This window comes from Tursiops truncatus, chromosome 11, assembly GCF_011762595.2.
Source record: "Tursiops truncatus isolate mTurTru1 chromosome 11, mTurTru1.mat.Y, whole genome shotgun sequence".
Taxonomy (NCBI): Eukaryota; Metazoa; Chordata; class Mammalia; order Artiodactyla; family Delphinidae; genus Tursiops; species Tursiops truncatus.
In genome coordinates, this window is record NC_047044.1 from 9,264,087 (window position 1) to 9,286,801 (window position 22,715).

General features: G+C 57.5%; 1 protein-coding gene across 3 annotated transcripts; it reads left to right on the top strand.

The window, feature by feature from the left end:
- Positions 1-1,472: 1,472 nt before the first annotated feature.
- PDGFB (platelet derived growth factor subunit B) lies at positions 1,473-22,099 on the top strand. 3 transcript variants are annotated; one of them, XM_033866019.2, is made up of 7 exons: positions 1,473-1,606; positions 10,399-10,495; positions 12,820-12,909; positions 14,455-14,660; positions 16,081-16,222; positions 19,955-20,108; positions 20,476-22,099. In XM_033866019.2, the coding sequence occupies exons 1-6, from the start codon at positions 1,544-1,546 to the stop codon at positions 20,080-20,082; spliced, it is 726 nt and encodes a 241-aa protein (XP_033721910.1). In that variant the 5' UTR covers positions 1,473-1,543; the 3' UTR covers positions 20,083-20,108; positions 20,476-22,099. The 3 variants fall into 3 exon arrangements, with proteins under 3 accessions (XP_033721910.1, XP_073644268.1, XP_033721911.1); XM_073788167.1 differs by having other exon boundaries at positions 21,051-22,099; XM_033866020.2 differs by having other exon boundaries at positions 19,958-20,108.
- The last annotated feature ends 616 nt before the right edge of the window (positions 22,100-22,715 follow it).

Sequence of the window (22,715 nt, forward strand, 5' to 3'; positions counted from 1 at the left end):
GTGGCTTTTTGGGGGCTGGCTGCTTTTGGCCCTTTCTGCCATTAAGTCCTCACAATAACCCTATCCCACTTTGAGGCAAGATGGAGGTGCACAGAAAGGAAGTGACTTGCCCAAGGTGACCCAGCTACTCAGCACCAGGGCAGGATCTGCAGAGCCTGAGTCCTTCACCACCATGCCTGTGCTACGGTGCAAATGTCTGGCCCTGAAGGTGTGGGCTTGCACTTCTGCAAGCCAGCGGCCTTGGAGACACCCCTGCCCCCAACCACGTGGGCTAGAAACCAGGCCACAGACACTGTGCTGAGAGGCCCAGCGTTTGGTTGCTCCTAGCTCTACCTTCCCAGGGACCAGATTTCTGGGCGGAGGGGCTGCTGGGCTTTTGGAAACCCCTAGGCACCCCATCCTCGCCTCAGGCCCTCCAGGAGCTCCCGCCCCCCTTCCCCCCTCCCGGTACTGACTCTCGGCCAGAAGAGGAAAGGCTGTCTCCACCCACCTCTCGCACTCTCCCTTCTCCTTTATAAAGGCCGGAACAGCTGAAAGGGTGGCAACTTCTCCTCCTGCCGCTGGGAGCAGCCCGCCTGCCTCCCCGTGCGCCCGCAGCCTCCCCCGCTGCCTCCCTGAGGGCTCCCCTCTGGCCGCCAGCGCCCATCTTTCATTCCCGAGATAGGGATATTTTGCGCGCACACACAGACACACACGCGCAAAAAGGGGGAAAAAGCCCACCCTCCAGCCTCGTTGCAAAGAGAAAGCCGGAGCAGCCGCAACTCGCAGCCCGTAGAGGACGCCCAGAGCGGCAAGCGGGCGGGCAGACGAACCGACCGACTCGCGCCGCGTCCACCTGTCTGCCGGGCCCGGTCCAGCGCGCAGCGGGCACGACGCGCGCGCGGAGCAGCCGTGCCCGCCGCCCGGGCCCCGCGCCAGGGCGCACACGCTCCGGCCCCCCCACCCGGCCCGGGCGGGAGTTTGCACCTCTCCCTGCCCGGGTACTCGAGCCGCCGCTGCAAAGCCAACTTTGGAAAAAGTTTTTTTGGGGAGACTTTGGCTTTGAGGTGCCCAGCTCTGCGCTTTCCGACTTCGGGGGCCTTTCCAGAAAATGTTGCAAAAAACCTAAGCCGGCGGGCAGAGGAAAACGCCTTTAGCCGGCGAGCGAAGACGAACCATCGACTGCCGTGTTCTTTTTCCTCTTCGAGGTTGGAGTCCCCTGGGCGCCCCCACACGGCTAGACGCCTCGGCTGGTTCGCGACGCAGCCCCCCGGCCGTGGATGCTCGCTCGGGCTCGGGATCCGCCCAGGTAGCGGCCTCGGACCCTGGTCCGACGCCCAGGTCCTCCCCAACCCCCCAACGACGGAGCCCGGCCTGGGGGCGGCGGCGCCCGGGGGCCATGCGGGTGAGCCGCGGCGGCGGCTGCAGCGGCCTGAGCGCCTGATCGCCGCAGACCCGAGCAGAGCCCACCTCCCTCCCCAGCCCCCGCCCCCCACCCTGGCCGCGGGGGCGGCGCGCTCGGTCCACGCGTCCGGGGCCCCGCGGGGCCGGGCCCGGAGTCGGCATGAATCGCTGCTGGGCGCTCTTCCTGTCTCTCTGCTGCTACCTGCGTCTGGTCAGCGCCGAGGTGAGTTGCGACGGCGGCTGGGGCTGCTTCGCTTCATTCATTACCCCCGACCCCTACCCCCTGATCGCCCCCTCCTTTCACTGCAGTGAACTTTGGACCCATGCAGCCCCTGGGTCTGGCGCCGGGCGCTAGGTGACCTCCGAGGGCTGGGACGCGAGGTCCGGGAGGTGCCAGGCTCTAAGAGGAGGGGGCAGCGGTGCCTTTCTTTCCCAGGGGCGATCTCAGATCTCCGAGCTTTTAGGCGTCAGGGGAAGGTGTGTGTGGTCCTGCCTCCCACCCCTCAGGAACCCGAGAATAAGCCCCCTTCTAGCCCAAGGGAGAGGGCTGGGGTGGTGCCGAGGCAGCAGGCAGCGCGTCCTCCCGAGCCCACTCCGGCTACAGCTTAGGTCCTGTCCCGGACCCGGCTTGCACGGGAGGTGCGAGCTCGCGCACCGGTGGTGGCAGCCACTCCAGTGTTCGGCGGGGGTGTCCGTCCCACCCTGGCTCCAGCTCCCGGTCGGGCTGGGTGCCCTCGGGGCCCGTGCAGGTCTTGCCCGGCCCCAGAGTGCGGTGCAGGAGCAGCCTGTGTCTTGGGCGCAGTGGGTGCCGAGACAGGTTTTGGGCACTTGGGATTAGGGGAGGAGTGGGGGTCTTAGGGAATTCAGCCCCCGGGGCGGTGTGTGCCTGAGGTCGCGCCATACCTGCGCCCGCACCCTGCGAGAGAACGCACCTCTCTCCCCCGCTCGCAGGGTGCGGAGCGCGCCGCCTGTAAAAGCCTAGCAGAGCTGGGGTGTAAAAACGTCTGCGGGAGCTATCAGATTGTATTGAGTCCCCCGCACCCCTCCCAGCCTCACGTAGCAGTGAGTTGGCAAGTCTACCCGGAATCCAGGTGGGAAAGGGGGCGGGGCAGCGAGGAGGCGCGAGGTGCCGGGGAGAAGAGGGCAGCGGGGAGCGCGGCGTGCCTGGGTCCCGTCCCGCCTCTGCTCGGCCGCGGCCGGCAGCCCGCACTTCGCCTGCTCCCGGGGAGGGCCGGCCCCTCTCGGCCTCCAACGAGGCTTAGGAAGGAGGAGGCGGCGGCGAAGGGGTTAAGGTGAAGAGCTCCGAGGCCGCGGCCGGGCCTTGGGCCGCCGCCAGCGCAGGTTGTTTTGACCACGGAGGAGCCGTAGCCGTCTCCTTTTGTTCTCGGGGCTCCTCGAGGGCCGCCGGCAGCCCGCCCTGGGGCCCCGCCCTTCCGCGGCCACCCCCTGCGGCCAGCACCCGGGAGGGAGGACGCGGGGCTCAGCCCGGCAGCCTACAGGCTCCTCCCGACGCCCCCTCCTCTCCGCTCCCGCAGCCCCCCGGGCCGCGTCCAGCTGTTGCGAAGGGGGGCGCCGGCCGGCCCCAGCTGCCGCTTTGCCTCGCCGCGGGGTCTGGGGGCTGGGCCCGGTGCCAGGGCGTCCTGGGAACGGCGGCGCCCCCGTCGCTGCTCTCCGCAGCCCACCCCGCCCGGCCCCCCGACTCGCTCACTCACCCCACGCATGCACACTCTTGGCCGGAGGCGATGCTGCGCTCCGGCGGGCGGGCGGGTGCGCAGAGCGACGGGCACGCACTACCGCGGCCGGGTCGCGCGCCCGCCGCCGCCACGCCCGTGCACACGCGGGGCACACGCGCGCGCACCGCATACACACGTACGCACGGCCCCTGAACACGCAGCCTGAGCACACGTGCGCGCACACCTACGCACGCACATAGGCATGCACGGCCCCTATACCCCCATGCACCAGGTGCCCACCCCCGCGCAACAGGTGAGCCCACCGTGGGCCTTGGAACCTAGTTATCTCTGCAGCGACCCCGTTTCCTTCCTGGGTACTATGAGGGAATGGAAGCAGGGACCCTCCCGTCAGGTCCCGGCTCCACAGCACCCACTGGTTTTTGCCTGGTCAGGTCAGCTCGAAGCCCCTCAAGCATTATCCTTCTGTGGTCGCTTTTTAAAACCATGCTCGTGTGGCCGATAATGGGGGGCGCTGTGATGTTCAGAGTTTTTCTCCCTTCAAATAAGCCCTTCTTTGAACCTCCAAGACTGGATGACCCTGAATGGCTGAGGGGGTTTCCCACCCCTGACTGTTCTATCCTCTTTGGGGATCCCAGCCCGTTCTGGAGAGGCTGGGTGACAGCTGGAGAAGGCCTTCCCAGGCCTGCCCTTTCCATTTCCAGCTTCATCCAGCAACTCCTCCTCCTTTTCCAGAGCCCCAGGGGTATGAGTGTTTGGTGGGGAGCCTAGGGCACGGAAGCTGGTGCCTTTCTCCTCACGTGAGTCACAGCATCCTTGAACATGGCCTTCAGGAAGCCACAGGTGTGTAGTGCTTTGCAGTTTACGAAGCAATTTCCTGCAGAGCCTGAGTAAGCCTCAGGAGTCTCTAAGGGAGGAGACCTAAAGGGAAAACCTACTGACATGGGAGCCAGTCCAGGAGGGCTTGCTGGTGGAGGTCGCCTTGGGATTGGCCATGTCCTTGGCATGCTTGTACTGAGCCTCAGGTGGAGGCCTCAGCAGCTGGGAAGGAGGGACGGGGAGCTCTGAGGTGGGGCCTGGCTGAGGGTCGGCGGAGGCCCATAAGGTCCCATCTCCATCAGCTGAGCTGGCTTCCGGGAGGGTGACTCTCCCTGTCATGTGATGTCTCTGGCCTCTGCACCCTTCTGCAGAGAAGGAGTGAAGGGGCCCGCAGACCTTCAGTCACCCGGCTTCTTTCTGGTTTGCTAACGGCCTTAGGTAGTGGGAGACTGACTTGCTGCAGGTTCGGATCAAACAGAATTTGGAGGCTCTGGCGCAAGACCTAGGAACAGTGTGTGTGTATGTGAGAGAGAGATTGATTCAGCAGGAGTGTAAAGCGATGCTTGCCATCGGCCTCAAAAGTCCCTTTCAGAGTCTTCCCTCACCCCGCCCCCACTGAAATGCCCTTCTAGCACAACTATTTTCATTTTCTGATTTATTTAGTTGTTTATTATATGTTTTTTCTCACCAGAGTATAAACTCCCCTAGAGAGCTTTTGTCCTGGTCACCACTGTCTCCCCTGCTTAGAACGGTGCCTGGCCCATGGTGCATAATCTGTAAATATTTGTGGAAAGGACAGTGAATCCTTGCGGGGGCGGGGAGGGAAGGACCAGACGCGTATCTAGGGCTTGCTAAGTGCTTTGTAAACGCGGCCTCATTCAGTCCTCCCGCAGGGCAGCCAACGGTAGCCATGCTGCCCTCCAGTAGAAGCATCTTCATTTGAGTGCCCCTGCATCGCTCCCTCCCCCCACCCCCTTCTTGAGAGACAAGCACTTCTTTCTTTTCCATGTCTTGGTACTTGGACTGCCAAGATTAGACTGGACAGAGAGAAAGAAACAGAAGGAAAATTAGATTGCAAAGGTTCTGGGTATCTTGAGCTGGGCCTCAGTCTATACCATCTACAAAAAAAAAAAAAAAAAACCGAGAAGGTTGGATCAGCTCAGAGTCCCCCAAGAGCAGCAGAATTACCTGGCCTTTTGAAAATGCAGATTCCTGGGCCCCACTCGGTGCTGGGCGTTGGGACCAGGGGTGGCTGGGGTCAGCGATTGCGATGTGCTGCCAGGGTTGTAATTGCTGCCCTGGCCTCTCTCTTCCTGGTCTAACAGTTTTTCTGCTGGAGGGAGACGCGGGAGCCCAATGGGGGGCTGGGCTAACAGTAATAGCGGAGGGTCCCAGGAGCAATACGGCAGGGAAATACTAGGTGGGAAAGGCTGGTTCTAAATGGCTTCTGCGGTCTGCCCAGAGAAGGCTTCTTCAAAGGGCTTGGCTTTGGCATTGACTCTAAATCAGGCCTGAGACTCCCAGGCAGGCGGGCGCTCTGAGGCCTTCTCCCTCTGCCAGCCACGGACAACGCCCCTGCTTGCTTGGGCCAAGCCCGTGTTGTCTCCCTCAGCTGAACAGCAGGCAGGCTGGGGAGTGTATATCTGTGTGTACAGCTGGGGCCCAGGCGGAGGGTGGGGTCCAAGCCCCTTTAATCCTCCAGCCCGGCTGGGAGCAGGTAATTCACCTGGCCTCAGCTAGCTTGTGCCCTTCCTACCTCGCGCAGCTGACGTTAGGGGTGAGGTGGGGAGGAGGCTGTTTGCCTTGGCTCCCACGGCTGGCTGTGCCCCAGCTGCCTTCTTGCCACGCCCTCGCCCTGCCAGGAACCCCAGGCCTGAGATCTGGGGCAGCTTCATCAGGGTGCCTTTCCTATCTCCGAGGGGGAGCTGCCCACCTTAAGGAGGCTTCTAGAACCTGTGCCCCTGAAACCCGGGCTCCGGGCTGCTCACCCTCCCACACCTCGAGTAACTTCTGACCCCCAGCAGGTGCCCATGTGAGCCTCTCCCAGGGCATTGCATCCTGGAGCTGACCACAGGCTGAATTTGCCCATCTCTCAGCCACCCCCAGCCCCGGAAGGGACCCACTCACCAGCCCCAAGGCCCGAGGCAAGTGCCAGTGTGGGGCTCAGGTGTCATTTCCTGTGGTCCGGCACGGGGGACAATGCAAAGCCACATGCTCTCCACCTACCCACCATCATCCTCAAAAATGTCCTGCCCTGCAGGCCCCGCGCATGCGTGCTGCTCGCTGCTGCCCTCAAGGAACCACACTGAAGGAATGCATGGGGATCACAGCAGGACTCATTAACTACCCATCATTTGCGGGCTGCTCTGCTAGGTGCGGTTCCGCCTCCCAGTAATGCCGCTGAGGTATTATTAGCCCCATTTAAAAGATAAAGAAGCGGAGGTTGTGTTAGTTTCTGCTGTATAACAAAGTGAATCAGCCATATGTATACATATATCCCCATATCCCCTCCCTCTTGCGTCTCCCTCCCACCCTCCCTATCCCACTCCTCTAGGTGGTCACAAAGCACGGAGCTGATCTCCCTGTGCTATTATACTCCAATCAAGATGTTAAAAAAAAAAAAAGAAAGCAATTCCATTTATAATAGCATCAATAAGAATAATATACTTAGGAATAAAATTAACAAAAGGAGTATAAGATTTGTACGTTGAAAAGTACAAAGCATTGTTGAAAGAAATTTTAAAATATCTAAATAAAAAGAATGACATCCATGTTCATGGGTTAGGATAGTAAATACTGTTAGGATGGCATTAGTCTTCAAATTGATCTACACATTCCACTCAATTTCTATCAAAATCCCAACTGGCTTCTTTGCAGAAATTGGCAATTCAGAATTCATAGAGTTATGCAACCGTCGCCCATTATTTAATTTTAATAATACTAATATGCACCCAAAGAGAAATATAAGAATTTTAATAACAGCCCTATTCATAATAGCCTCAAAATGGAGACAACCCAAAAATATATCGAGTAAAACGTATAAATAAATTGGGGAATACGTATTTAATAGAATGTAAATGAATGAACCACTACTAAATACAGCAACCTGGATAAGTCTCACAAATATAATGTTGAACAAAGAAGCTCATGACCAAAGAGAACATAGTTCAGAATCAGACCAACCTAACAGTAATAGAAACTGGGAACAGGAATAGAAACTGGCCACCCTTAAAAGGAGTTGTGACTAAGAGGAGATGCAAGGAGAGCATCTCAGGTGCTGGGATGGCCTGTTTATTTCTCAAGGTATGTGTTTACTTTGTGAAAATTCATTAAGCTGTATACTTATGACCTCTGTACTTTAATGTGTGTATGTTACACTTCAATAAAAAGTTGGACTTAAAAAAACAAGAAGCTGAGGTTTTAGGTTGTTAAAAGCCTGACTCCAAGAACCCAGGTTTCCCTGGCAGCTGAAGCCCTTGCTTTGTCTTCTACGGAGCTTTTCCATCTCTTCACTGTGGATGTTTGGGACCAGAGAATTCTTTATTGTGAGGCTGTCCTGTGCACAGAAGGCTGGTTAGCAGCCTCACTCGCCTCCACCTACTAGATGCCAGTAGCATTCCTCTATTTATAACCACCAAAAATGCCTCCAGACATGACCAGTGTCCCCAGGGGGCCCACCGGCCCCTGATTGAGAACTGCTGTTCGTGACCCCTGCAGGGTGGGGAGCTGACAGAAACTGAGGTTAATGTCCAGGCAGCTCCATGGCACTGGGAGGGAGGGGCCCACTCTGCCACTTACGAGTCGTGTAGACCTGTAGCTGTTTCCTGAATTTTTCTAAGCCTCAGCTTCCTCATCTGGAAGATGGGAATACAAAAAGTGCCAGGCTCTTGGGGTTGGTAGTTGGTACAGCATTTAACTCAGTGTCTGGCCTGTAGTTAGCACTTCACAGAAGTTAGCTGTGGTTTTAGTGTCAAATCCAGGGGCTCTCAGGGTGTTCTGGGCATCCAGTGGCCAAATTACTGAAAAGCACGTGCAGGAATGGCATCTGCTTAGAAGAAAGTGGACCCTTTAGGAGGCAGTGTGCTCGGGGGTGGTCCTCCTGGTGGGGGGGGGGGGGAATCATACAGGAGACAACTCCAGAGACAAGGGGAGGGTCCTTCATGCATTTTACCAGTATTTATCGAGCATCTACTGTGTGCTTCTCCCACCTCTCCCGTCTGTATCCTGGGCTCTTCCCCGCTCAGCCTGGGAGGTTGTGGGTTTGTTTCCATGAGACGGCATCTCCTTTGCATCACAGGCTGGGTCCGGGGCATCTGCTAGGTAGGCCTGTCTGGGAGTCTGCCTACTCTGCCTTGGCTGGCGGCAGCAGCGGCAGCCAGCTCTCCAGGGGCGAGGAGGTCTTGGCACGAGTGCTCTGTGCCATTTGGTCCTGGGCCTTTGGGCCCCTCTCCTGGGGGGTTAATTGAATCATTACTCCGCAAGCAGCCTGGGAGACCTGGCTGGGGACCCCACCCTGGGCTTTCCTCTGCTGCTCCTCCTGAGACCCCCAGGCAGAATTAGAATTGAATCAAATATTTTCAACCCCTTCTATTTGCAACGGAGAGCCAGGATCAGAGAGGGGCGGTGGCCAACCTGAGTTCACGGGGAGGTTAGTAGTGGTAGAGGTGAAACCCTGCTCTTTGGACTACCAGATCTGGGGCAGACAAAACCCTCAGGGGCAGTGGCCTGCCTTGGGCTCCACTGGAGACCAGCCAGCCGCTTTCCGTTCCGTGGGTTGGGTCCTGTGTCCACATTTGGAGACCACCAAAGGCGTGGTCTCTCTGGGTTGGAGGAGGCAGGCCACGTGGAGGTGGGAGAGGAAAGTGAGGGGCAGCTGAGTTGACATCCCTCCCCATCTCGCACACGCATCCCCTGGTTTCCCGGCTGTGCCGTCGTGGACCCCCAGCTCCCAGCCAAGCTTACTGCTAGACCCCCACCCGTCTCTCCCTCATACCTCCCGACCACCCTAGGCACCAGGCAGGCTTATAAGCTCCACGTGCGAATGAAGGAACTCAGCTCAGAGCTCTCAAGGAAGTTGCTTTAAGAGCGGACATGGCCACACTCCACCCTGGCCTTCTGACTCCAGGGCTGACTCCCGAGGCCAGGCCCACGTGTGGTGGGACCCCTGGAGGAGGTGTTGATAAGTGCTAGAACCTGGTCAGTCACCAGGCTCCTAACAGACCTTTCGGGGAACACCCCGGGGACTGGCCACGAGGCAGGGCGAGGGCGGCATTCCTTCCTCGAGGCAGCCTGTGGGAAGCCTCTCAGCACTCCAGTCTTTGGAGTGTTCAGTGCACCAGCTCGAGCAGGGGCGCCTCCCTTCTTAATCCAGGGAGACTGAGGCACAGACTTGTGTAACCCAAGGTCAGGCAGTAGTAAGTCAGGTCTGCTGAAACCCTCCCCAGGGGCTCCTCCCACAAGGCGGAGCCCTCCTGTGTGTTTACGTGTGCACGTGCATGTGTCTGCATGGGTGTGAGTTCGGACACGCAGCAGATCTTGCGCATTTTCTTTGCCCCGAGGCACAAGAAAGAGGCCCTCGCCTCTTTTTCAAGACCTTTGGCATCAGCCCCTCAGGTCTCCCTGGACCGTGGCGGACGGGGCCGTGACATTCCTATGAGGGCTGCTCTCATGTTATTGTAGGACCTGTGATTTCCCTGGAGGAAGCCCGGTCTCCAAATGGGGCCTGTTAAAGTGCTTATTAAGTTTCAAGTGTTTTTGGCAACAGGCCAGAGGGGCTCTAAAAATAGGGTTTGGTTGGGCACGGGGCACTGGGGAGCTTTCAGGGTTCCCCACTGTATCTGAGGATTCCCTTCCCTCCTCTTTTGAGTGACAGACTGAATAGATAACGCTAGTACACGTGGCCACCTGAGACCATCCAGTTCTTCAAGCATCTGTTAAACACCTTGTGTACCCAGGAGGCTGGGGGTACAGGCTCTGCCCTCAGAAAGACCTGGATCTGAAAGCAGGTTCTGCTGATAATCGGCTGTAGGATTCCGACAAAGGATGTCGCCTATTTGAGCCTCTGTTTTTACCTCTGTCAAATGGGGGTTTTTCGATCTCCCATGACAAATGCTGGCCGCCTTTAGCTGTCAGGCGTGGAGGGGAAGCAGAGAGAAATCAGGATGTTGGAGCCTCCAGAACCTGTAGTGTGATGGGGGGACAGATACATACGATCAAATCTAACTTAAAGCAAGCTGAGGTTCTGTGTGGGGGGGAGGGACGCAGAACTGAGCTGCATCTTAGAGGCTTCCGCAGGTTCCGGTCCCGGGCCTTTGTGGTCCTGGTTGTCGGGCCTGGAATCACCCCCGACCCCTGCCTGCCCCCGGCCTGGCTGTCCATTTGTCCGTGGCCAAGGGGCCCTATGGGAGCTTGCCACAGGAGGGAGTGTGCGTGTTGGGGGGAAGAGGGCCACGGCTGGGAAGCCCTTGCTCCCAGCTCACTTGTCCCCTCTGTGTCTGCCTGGCAGGGGGACCCCATTCCCGAGGAGCTCTACGAGATGCTGAGTGACCACTCCATTCGTTCCTTCGATGACCTCCAGCGTCTGCTGCACGGAGACTCCGGAGGTGAGTGGAGCCCTCGTCCCAGGCTCTGGCCCTCCGCTGAGTCCTGGGGAGCCGGGCGGGCATCCCCGCTGCCAAGAGGGGCAGGGCATCTGGCAAGGGCATCCCGGCTCCCTTGGCATCCAGAGACCCAGAGGCCTGTGGCAGCCCCGCAGGGCTTGGCCACACCTGTCCCAGGCAGGCCTGGGTAGGCGGACGGGTTGCTACCTGGGATGTGGGGTGTGGCGGGAGAAGCTCCCACATGTGGCTCTGGCGGGGTGCAGAGGGTGGGGTGCCGAGAGGAGGGGCCAGGGAGAAGGTACCCAGGGCATCTGCCGCATGTGCATCTGGGTGTGGACCCAGCCGGGGAGGGAGGTACCAGAGCGGCCCTCTCCCTGCCCCTCCGGCCGAGGGCCCAGTCTCCAAGGTCTCCGGGGGACACCTGGCCCACACTAGTGGGCAGCCCTGCCCTTGCCCAAGAGCGCGCTCAGTGCATGGGCACGTGCTTGGCGGCACACACGTGGCGGGGCTGGGTCGGGAATGTATTTATAAACGCTGCCTTCAGAGCAAATTCCATTCTATTCTAACCTCTGGCCTGTTCCCTGGAGCCCTGGTCGGCAGCCCCCCTGCACCCCCAGCTCCCCTTCCCTCTGGGGTTTTGTCTCTTTGTCACTTTGTAATCCTTGCCCAGACTGCTATCTACGGGGGACAGCATTTCCTGCCTTTGTTTCCTCTCCCCGTTGGGCCCCTGGCTCCCTCTCAAAAGCATTCCCGGGCCCTTTCAAACCCGCCTGTGCTGGGGGCTGGCGAGGCAGGCGGGAGGGGGCCCCAGCTGGGCCCACCTATTGTTCACCAGGCCCCCCGCCCCACGTCTCCCACACCTCCCACCCCATGCCCGACTGGCCAGCCCTGGTCAACACAATGGGGCAACTTCCAAATTTAGCCTCTCTGCTGTTTCTTCCCAAGGCCCTCGGCCCTCACCCTCGGGCAGCCCCTGTGTACCCCGGGTGGGAGTCGGGAGCTCCGAGATGAGGTTTTCAATAGCAGGCCTGTTTCAAGGCAACCGTGTGGCTATTTTTTCCTAATCAACTTAACCTTTCCACAAAGCACATCTTTTCCCCATCTCCTCCCCACAAGGGACATTCCAGAGATGGCAGAGAGAAAGGAAGGGAGTGAGAAGGACAGACAGACGTGCTGACGCAGAAGCAGTAGGCTAGACGGAAAGGCACCAGTTATAGCAGTCTCCTCCAAACAGGACCCACTGGGAGCCTGCACGGATGAGCTGGAGCTTTGTCCTGGGCAGGGCCAGTGGGCCGGTGGGCTGGGGAGACAGCAGGAGTGTGAGGTGCTGCATGGAGGGAGCAGGGCTTGTTCTCAACCCCCGTAGTTTATTTGCTGGCGCTGCGGCCGTCAGGAGGTAGAAGGGGCTGCCCACAATTCGGTGAGGAGCTCCACATCTCTGCAACCCTCACTTCCCGCAGCTGCTCCGGCCGCCATCTCTAGAGAGAGGGATGCGTCCAAGGAGTGCCAATGATGCTGAGATGAGGGCCACCCAGGATAGAGAAGGGAGCTGTGGTTTGTGACTTTAGGAATAAATGGACAACTTAGGGCAGAAGTGGGGCAAAAGGTTAGGGGGAGAGGGACAAACACGGTGAAAGACTGGGGGCTGGAGAGAGACTAGGGCCAAAAAGGGGGCAGGGCAAGCGCTCCCCCGACACCCACCCCCTGCCCCACCAGGCCTGGCTATTCACCCCCTGTCTCTGCCTTCAGCCTCCACCCCCATCCCTCTCCTTCCCTCCCTCTTCCCCGCCCAACTGGGCCATTGTCCGGGGCTCCAGAGGGGCTGTGTCCAGGGCATGCCGGTCCCCCCTGGGGATTCTGGGAATTTCTCCATTCAGCACTTCCTATGGGAACGCTGGGTGGAGGGGCACTGGAAACTGGCCTTCAGAGCTCTGGGTCCTCACCCTGCCCTGGAGGCCAAGGAGGGTTCTCTTACAGTAGCAAAGGGGGTGGGTTATTTTTAACTCCATTGACATGGGTTCTGTCCAAATATGTGGTTGAAGGGCCCGGAGTGGGGCTGACGATCCCTTGGCGATGCAGTCAGGGCCCCACCACCCTCTGGGCCCCATGGCCACCCTGGCGTTTGTCTGGAGGGGCCCCTCCTCAGAGCTAGGACCCTCAGGTTTACAGGGAGCCAGAAGGGGAGACCGTTTTCTGGAGTGGTGTGCCGGCGCAGGGACGGGGAGGGAAGCAGTCCTCCCGCCTGCCCTGGAACCCACAGCCGAGCCCCCAGAGCCGCGGTCGAGCCAGCCAACAGTTTGCAGCGTGTGTCTGACCTCCTCTTACAGATGAAGACGGGGCTGAACTGGACCTGAATTTGACCCTGTCCCATCCTGGAGGCGAGCTGGATAGCTTATCCCGCGGGAGAAGGAGCCTGGGTAAGACTGAGGGTCAGAACGGTGGCCTCTCAAAGGTGGGAGCCAGGGAAGAATTGGGGATGCAGCCAGCCCGAGGCCAGAGGGCCTGCTCCTTCGTGCTGACACTTAGGACCGAGTGGAACTGAAGGAGCACAACCATCCTTAAATACCCTCTACCGAGCAGCTAAGTCATCATCCTCCCCCCACCGACTCACACTGTTTTCTAAATATAGTTCGTTAAAACCTCATTGGTTCATTAGTTCAACCTTGGAGGTAGAGATTATTAACCCCATTTTATAGAGTTGAAAACTGGGGCCCAGAGAGGGTAGAAAAGCAGCTGGGGTCACACAGCTAGCAAGTGGTGGGGCTGGGATCCTAAGCGGCTCTTCTTGCTTGAACCCAGTGCCGCTGGCAGGCTGCACGTCTCCTCTGCAGTGAAGTGCTGTGCCTGTGACGGCAGGCGTGAAGCAGAGGAGGGTGCGGGTCACTGGGTCCCACCGAAGCTTTCTTAGGGAGGCGGGTACCTGCTCCAAGCCCCCCTTCCTCTCTGCCCACCTGCAGCCCCCAAAATTCTGTAGACCGTGGCTGGGGGGCCCACCACATAAGAGTCAGGTGGCCTGAGTTTCACTCTTTGTGAATTTGGGCAGCTAATTCAGCTCTCCGAGCCTCAGTTCCTCTACATGTGAATAACGACAGAGGACAGTCGCCCCAGCATTGACTGTAAGCCTGCTGTAGGCCAAGTTTCACTTACTCCTTTGATCGGCAAGTACAGTATAGGAACTGTTATTTTCCCATTTCATAGATGAGGAGACTGAGGCTTGAAAGAAGCAAAAACGTAAGAATAGATTACAGTGTAAACAGCAATGTGAGAGTGGCTACAAGATAATACACAAGTAAGGGCCACATGCCAGGCAAATTCATAAACGTGTGAAATCATCGAATAAAATGGTTGAGGGCTGGCGGGAGGAAACTGACATGTACCCCACGCCAGCGCTCTCGGAACGATCTCACTTGATCCTTACAGTGGTTTTGGGGTGTAGATCTCATCATCCCCATTTTTATTTATTTCTTTGGCTGCATTGGGTCTTCGTTGAGGTGCGCAGGCTTCTCATTGCTGTGGCTTCTGTTGAGGCAGAGCACGGGCTGTAGGTGCTCGGGCTTCAGTAGTTGTGGCTCACGGGCTCAGTAGTTGTGGCTCACAGGCTCTAGAGTGCAGGCTCAGTAGTTGTGGCTCACGGGCTTAGTTGCTCCGCGGCATGTGGGATCTTCCCGGACCAGGGCTCGAACCCGTGTCCCCTGCATTGGCAGGCGGATTCTTAACCACTGCGCCACCAGGGAAGTCCCTGATCATTCCCATTTTGCACATGTGGAAACTGAGGCCTCAAGCCTGTCAGCAGCCTGCCCAAGTCCTGTGGCTGGTAACCCTCCACACTGGGGTTGAAGGAGATGGGACAGGCCAGCGTTTCTGAGGACGAGCAGTCCCAGAGGGGCTCCGCGCTGAGCTTTCCTGTTGATGGGGCTTCTGGACAGGCCCACCACCCTGATGGAGGTCCCCGTTCCCTCCAGGTTCCCCAACAGTCGCTGAGCCAGCCGTGATCGCCGAGTGCAAGACACGCACCGAGGTGTTCGAGATCTCGCGGCGCCTCATAGACCGCACCAACGCCAACTTCCTGGTGTGGCCGCCCTGCGTGGAGGTGCAGCGCTGCTCCGGCTGCTGCAACAACCGCAATGTGCAGTGCCGCCCCACGCAGGTGCAGCTGCGGCCCGTTCAGGTACCCAGGCCTCAGCCAGCCCGAGGGTAGGGGACGCGGGACTCGCTGACCAGGCTTCGGGGGGCGTCCAAAGGCCTTCCTGGCGGGCTCCGGGGCTCCGTCCAGAGAGGGCTGATATCGAGAAGCTCCCTCCCGACAGGTGTGCAAAGGCTGCCCATGGGTCCGCTGAGGCCATCCAGGCTGCGGTGACCATGAGCCACAGACAGGCCCCCGGGGTGGGGCCATATGGAAAGGATGCTGCCTCCTCCTTTACAGGGATCAAATCCCCAGACATCCCTGGAACAGACAGGTCCACAAACACATCGGACGCTCAGAACGTTCTGGACAGCTGTTCAACTTCCCTCAGAGATCTCCCCTATTCAGGGCTCTCAGTTTTCTTCAGTCCAAACAGAGAGAGGCTCAGCTAGGTGCCCCAGCACCTTTAACACCTGCCCATCTCCCTTTGACAGGTTGTGTCTTTAGCAAGGAGGGCAGAGAGACCCCCCCCCCCCCGCCGCCCCAGGCAACAGACCCTGCAAGAGCTGGGGCAGCCCCTAGCAGAGAGTCAGAATGCTGAATCCTGTCCCCTTTCTGGAAAGATTGGGTGTACACTCTGACTCAAGGGAAATTTTAGAGTAGAGGACGTCCTGGGGAGCTCCTGGTCTCACACGGGGCAGGGCAGGGCCAGAGAAGTCTCAGCTGTCTGCTGATTTACGTGGAAAGGTTTCTGCACCCCTGGGGGCAGCCTCGCCCCCACACCAGCTCAGGCTGGGCCGAGCTGCTGCTGGGCGGTGGGCACGCCTCTCCAGGACTCAGGACCAGCTTGGTACTTCCCACCTACTCTTGCCAAGTGCCCTGCCTACCTCATCACACTGCCCTCCCCTATGGTCAGCCGTGGCCTTGCCTCGTGCCCGCCTTCCATCCCAGGCCTGGGCCTTGGGCCCAAGATTACCAATGTCACTTTCTACCCCGGTGCCCACTGTCATGGTATCTCCTGTCCCCAACACTGCCAGCTCTGTCGATGGACACCTGACAGCTGACCTCCCCCTTCCCGCCTCCCTCCTGGATAAAGCCTCCCCCCACTTCCTTCCAGACAACCATCTCCCCGCCTCTGCTGCAGCCCCTGACCTTGGCTGGCGCTCAGGGAATGAGGACACCACAGGCCCCACGCTTAACCGGGAAATGCCTTTCTCCCTCTCTGGGGGATCTGAGGGGGGCTGCCGGAGACCAGGTCAGGGGGGCTTGTTTTGATGGAAAAGCTACGAGAAGAGCAGAGGGCAAGGTCCTGCCATTGTTTGGGCCAAAGCGTCTACCCTGCTGCAGTCCAGGCTTTCGAGGAAAGATCACCGCAGGGGATGCTGGGTGGCAGAGCGGGCAGGCAGCTCTCTTGGCCCCCGCCTGTGTGGTCTTACGGAGGCACTTTGGTGGTTCTGTCTTCCAGGTAAGAAAGATTGAGATTGTACGGAAGAAGCCAACCTTTAAGAAGGCCACGGTGACCTTGGAGGACCACCTGGCGTGCAAGTGTGAGACGGTGGTGGCACGAACCGTGACCCGAAGTCCTGGGAGTTCCCAGGAGCAGCGAGGTAACCGCCCGTCCAGGGTCTGCCTCTAGTTGCTCAGCCCCCTTCTTCTATGGCAGGTGCCGGGGGCACGCTGGGGGAACTGGGTCTGGCCTGCCCCTGGTTAAGTTCGCCTGAAGCCTTCCACGTCACTGACGACAATCCAGGTTCCTCCCCTGCCTGGGAGGCCTTATGTGAGGATGCAGCCCCCTGTTGGCCCTCTGGCCCTGTCGCCAACCAGTCCCCCTCACTTATGCCACCCCAGCCAGGTTGGCCTGTTTGAGGGGCCAAATAAGTCTCTGCCTCAGGGCCTTTCTTTGTACACGTCACTCTGGCTGAAATTCACTCCTCCTGGCTCTTCACAAGCCTAGGTCCTGCTCTTCACTTGGGTCTCAGGTCAGAAGTCACCTCCTCCGAGAGGTCTGCCGGCCGCCCCATCCAGAGCAGCCCCCATCCCAGTCTTGCTACCGTAGCCCCCTACTTTGTTTTGTGAGTGCATGAAATGGTGGGAGGAACCATGGCCTGAATAAGAGAACGCCCTAAGGCATATATCGTAACCAGATATTTGACGACTTGTCCTGGGGAGGAGAAATCAGACTAATTCCTTGTAGCCTTGATGAGGGAATTAGGACCAGTGGGGGGGAAAAAATCACCAGAGAGAGATTTTAACTACATATATGCAAAAGCTGGTGATCAGTCAGGAGTCCAAGATGGAATTGTCTGCCTTGTGAGGTGGTGAGTTCTATGTTCTGGGAGGTATGCAAGTAAAGGCTGGGCAACAATGTAGCAGGGATGTGACAGATAGGGTTCAAACGCACGGATAAGTTAGAACTGGAATTCTGTTCCTGTCCTTAAATTTCACGAATTCACAATTTCAGGGGCAAGTATGACTTCAAGAGTTGAAAGGGACTAAAAAAATGGCCCAATTGCCTCCTCTACATTTTATGGAGGAGGTGCCTGAGGCCCAGATAAGCTGAGGTCTTGCCCAAGGTCACACAGCCAGTTCCAGGTAGGGGCATAGCTAGAATTCAGGTATCCTGAAGTTCTGTTCTTGGCTCTTCCCTCACCCTGACAGCTGTCACTGGCTCTTAACTTGCCTCATCTTTTTTTTTTTTTTTTTAAGGATTTAAAAATTTTAGAGCTAGAGATGATCTTACAAGTCAGTCCTCCAGTGTTACTAATGGGGCTGCTGGAGCACAGAGAGGTTAAGGGACTTCATGAAGGTAGCACAGCGGCAAAGTTGAGCCTGGAACCCGGGTCTTGGAACATCTAGTTTTGGGTTCTTTTTTTTTTCGGGACGCGGGCCTCTCACTGTTGTGGCCTCTCCCGTTGTGGAGCACGGGCTCTGGATGCACAGGCTCAACGCCATGGCTCACAGGCCCAGCCGCTCCGCGGCATGTGGGATCTTCCCCAGCCGGGACACGAACTCGTGTCCCCTGCATCAGCAGGCGGACTCTCAACCACTGCGCCACCAGGGAAGCCCTAGTTTTGGGTTCTTTTGACTGTATCTTGCTGCCTTTTCTCCCTCGAGGAGAAAAGTAAGGATCAAGTGAGACTCATTAAGTTAATAGGATTAGATGAGCATAAAAAAATCATGCAAGTGACTGTTTGGATTTTCAATAACTTTCTTTGGTTAGGGGACAGGACAATCTCACTGTCATTTCTTACTAACAAGCCTCCTGAAGACAGGGCCATCTCAGCCTCTTCCTCCTGTTCTAAGTGCTGAGCTGAGTCATGGATGACCTAGGAAGGCTGAGAATTTGACAGCTTCAAACTGACATGTTGTAAATTATTTGTAGAGTTAATATGGAGAATGACTGCCGTTCAGGAAAAATTATATTCTTCTTTATGTTTAGAATGGGGTTCTTTTCACTGCCTTTGTTTCATGTGATTTTCTGAACCAGTTTCTTAGGAGGCATGTTCAACCACTTGACATGTAGGTCTTGTCATTTTAGTTTCAGCATTTTGGCCCTGGGTGACAGTTCCTGTGGCAGCTGGGGGTGTGGCACGTGTGATAGTCAGTGTCAGACCTCCTGGGCTCAAATCTCGCCCTGTCACTTATGAGCTGAGTGATGACCTTGAGCTTTTGCTCAGGCTTTTCCCAGCCCAGCATCCTGCTGGTGGCCCTGTCTCTGGCCCTTCAATGGTCCTCTTGGGCAGCCTCCCTCAAGTGAGGACCTGAGACCCCACTGAGTTCCTAAATTTCCTACTTGCAGCAGTGGGGTAACTGCCTCATGGGGGCCTGTGTCTGTGAAGTGGGAAGTCAGGTGTTGGCCCCAAAGTAGCTGGGTGGGCTGGGGAGAACTCTGGAGGCTCCCAGGAAGAGCCAGGCCTTGAGCCTGGCAGAGAAAACTTTCATTGCTAGGGTGTCTACCTAGGAGCCCAGGAGGAAGAGACACATAAGTGCTCATCTTAACCGAGACTGGCAGGCACTGTGATTTACAGCCCCGTGGTTGAAAGCATGGATTCCAGAGGCAGATCCCTGCATTCAAATCCCAGACTTTCTGTCTCAGTTTCCTCATCTGTTAACTGTACAAACCTAGACCTGCTGTGAGGATAGATAAGCTTAGAACGTTGACAGGGGCATGCTAGCTAAGGGTTTCTGGCGATTTCCATGTATTATCTCCTAAACCTAGGGGGCCAGGGCTGCTGTTCTCAGTTTTAAAGATGTGGGAATTGAGGCACAGAGAGTGTATGTGACTTTCCCCAAAGCATACAGCTAACACTTGGGAGAGCCCAGTTTGGACCCAGGTGGTCTGGCCCACCCAACTGTACTGCCTCTCGGAGTGGCTAGGGCCAGGCAGGTGACAGGTACCACGGAGGGAAAGGCCCAGGTCAGTGGGGGAGGGGTGTGGTTATGCCCGAAGCCTAGTGGCTCCCGTATCCCATGACCTCCCATGACCGGAAGAGGCTGAGGTTGGTGGGAGGAAACCTCAGTAGGGGGTCAAAGGAAGGAAAAAAGAAACAAGTGAATAAGAGCAGCTGCTGTTTACTGATCACTTCTCTAAACTTAGTGGCTTAAGACAATAGTCATTTTCTACACTCTCTCCGTCTGTGGGTTGGCTGTGCTCAGCTGGGTGGTCCTGGTGGCATCTCTTGCAGTTGCAGTCAGTTATCTGGAGGCTGCACTAGGAGAGCTGGGCCTCTATCCCTCTCCCTGTAGTCCAGGGCCTCTCCTCCCCATGTGGCTCCCACATGTGGCAACCCCAGCAGGCGAACCAGACTTCTTATGTGACAGCACAGGGTTCCCCAAAGTGCAAAGGTGGGAGCTGCCAGGCCTTCTTAAGGCTCATGCCTGGAACTGACCAGCACCCGTCTGCCTCATTAAATTGGTTAACAGATCCAAGTCCAGTCCAGGTACAAGGGGCGTGGAAATCAGGGGCATATCAGTGGGGTAATGACAAAGAGCTTGAGGCCAGAGTTCATCTGCTCCCCTCTGTGTTTGCCAGCATATTGTCAGTTATTCCTTCCACTAGTCCTATGAGGTGGGCAGTTTGTTATCCCCATTTCACAGATGGGGAAGCAGAGGCACAGAATGGTTCAGTAATTGTCCCTAAGGTACAGCTGGTGAGCGGTGGAGTTGGGACTTGAACCCAGGAGGTCTGGCTGGCTTCCAATCTAGACTCCCCTCCCACCCCTTCTCTCAGCCCAGAGGATATGGGGAGGTCTGTGGCAGGCCTTAGTCAAGGGGATAGACACCCCCAAATCCCCGCCATTGTTCATCCACCTGCTAACCAGACCTTTCTTTCTCTCAAGCAGCCAGGACGCCCCAAACTCGGGTGACCATTCGGACGGTGCGAGTCCGCCGGCCCCCCAAGGGGAAGCACCGGAAGTTCAAGCACATGCATGGCAAGAAGGCGCTGAAGGAGACCCTCGGAGCCTAGGGGCATCTGCAGGAGAGTGCGGGCAGGTGAGGGCCCGGCGGGGAAACTGAGGCCCAGCACCCCGTGTTCCTTCTCCCTGGCCTGTGGCTTTGGCTGAGGAAGGGGTGGGGGGCAGAGGCATTTTCCTGTACAAAATCCAGGCTCTAAGCCTTGATCTCCTCTTCCAGTTATCACGGCACAGGTTGGGTGAGGGGCTTTAGGGACCCCTGCCCAGCTGTGTCTCAGGAGGCCCTAAGAGGATGGGAGGTCTAAACCTCAAATCTTCCAGCCCTGAGCCCTGCTGGAAATCAGGGGCAGCTGGTCGACCCCAGCTCCCTGCTCCCGGTTGCCTGTGAGAGTGGGATGGAGCCCTAGGCTGTTTCTGATCCCCGTGTTCCTCTGCTTGGCCTACAGGGTTATTTAATATGGTATTTGCTGTATTGCCCCCATGGGGTCCTTGGAGTGATAATATTGTTCCCCTCGTCCGTCTGTCTCGATGCCTGATTCGGACGGCCAATGGTGCTTCCCCCACCCCTCCACGTGTCCGTCCACACTTCCACCAGTGGGTCTCCCCTCAGTGGCCTCCAGCATCTTGCCCAGAAGCTCAAGAAGGAGATGAAGGACCTGGACTCCATCGCTGTCTTCCTCTCCTGACCTGGAGAAAATGGGATGAAAGTGCAAGAGAGACTGATGGGGTCGCTGTTGGGGGAAAGGAGCTTCCTTCTCCAGCGCTGTGGACTGGCCTGAAACCCTGCACGTGGGCCTGAGGACCTCTCAGCATGGCCTGCCTGGTCCCTGGACCCGCAGCCAGCTCTGACGGGAGCACCCCCAGGCAGGCCAGGGTACTCGTACTCCTGTGGCTGAGACCATGTTGGGGAGCATAGACTGGAGAAAACCCCCTCCTGCAATGCCCAGGCCCGGTCACCTCCCCTTGGTTACCTCTGCTCACAGTGGCTTCTTTTCATTTTATACGTTTGAATTCTTTGAAGATGCGGACTCTTCCAGGCAGGGGTGGCCAGAGCACCAGGCAGCCGAGTGCCCTCTCAGACGGGTTAGAGATGAAGTTTGCTCCGGAGGTGGATGGAGATGGTGACCTGGGCATGCAGCGCCTCCTTCCACTCCCCCTGTTCACTTTTTCCTCTGTTTCATCTCTCTACCTCCACCCTGTGTCTCCTCCTGTCCTGACCCTTCAGTCTGCTCCACCAAGGGGCTCTTGGACCCCTTATTGAGGCCGCAGATAACCCCAGTCACTGCTCTGTAGGACAGAAGACCAGGGCCCGGGGCAGCAGGGGGCCTGCCTGTCATATCCCAGCCCAGCCAGGACTGCCACGTAAGGTTGTACAGGGTGTGCACTGCACAAGGGCACTGCATGCAGGGAGCACAGGTCACACACAACCGTAGACATGGCCAATTTGTATATTTATTATGACAATTTTTTGGCAGATGGAGGTAAAGTGTCTTGAGGAAAGGGATCCTTTTCCTAATTGACACAAAGGCTCTGTGTGGACTGGCTGTGCCTCTGACCCAGCCCACAACTTGGAGCGGTCAGACAGGACTGAGCCCTTGGTGGGGGACAGGGGAGCAACACTTGTCCCTGTGGCCTCCATTTCCCCAAGTCCTCAGCTCAAGCAGTCTCCCCTTTAGGCGGGTGTGAAAAACCCAAGAGAAAGTCTCCAAGGGTAGGGGGTAGCCCTTGCTCCGCCCCTGCACACGCCCCTCTTCTTAGATCTTTTTGAGTTCCATCTCTGGTGGCTCCTCCCAGGAAACCAGCTATTGGGCTGGGAGTGGGGGAGAAAAGGGAAAAGATCCCCAGGGCCCCCTAGGGGTGGGGTCTGAGCTCCCACCTCCCTTTCCACCTTCTACTGCACTTTCCCCCCTCCCCCCATCTCCCAAATCTGCTTCCTTCAGTTTGTAAAGTCGGTGATTATATTTTTGGGGGCTTTCCTTTTATTTTTTAAATGTAAAATTTATTTATATTCCGTATTTAAAGTTGTAAAAAAAAAATAACCACAAAACAAAACCAAATGAATCCGCTGGAGCTCTGTCTGTTGGCACTGCATGTGACAATTACCCTTTGCGCATTGGCAGGCTTTGCCGACAGCTTACAACGGGTTCCTCTCGCGCTGGGAGACTCAGGCGCAAACTCATGCGCGCCTGCGCGCGCGCACACACGTTCACACATGCATGCGCACACGCCGGCCCGCGGCTCTGAGAGAGGCTCTGTCTGGGAGCCGGTGAGAGCCAGACAGCGCGCTCTGTATGGCTTGGTCCCGCTTGCAGCTCCTGATACCTGGACCCCACGTCCCTGTGCTTGTCACTGGCAGTGACAAGAGATGGGTTTCTCCAGCCTGAGGGTCTCCACAAGGGAAATGGATCCTCAGCATCATGGGGTGGGACTGGCTGTGGGGAGGGGTTACCTAGCGTGGGGAAGGCTGGAGGAGGTCCTGGAGGGGCCGTGGGGTTTAGAAGGAACACAGCTGAAAGTTGGGGCTGGGGTCTGATCTTGGCTCAGCCCTTAGCCATCTGTGTGGCCTTGGGCAAGTCATAGCCCCTCTCTGGTCAGAATACCATCTGCAACAGAAGAAGATGGCCAGGAGACCTGTGGCCTCCAAGGTTCAGCTGTGTGGTTCTGTGCTTCCCCTCATCCACGAAGA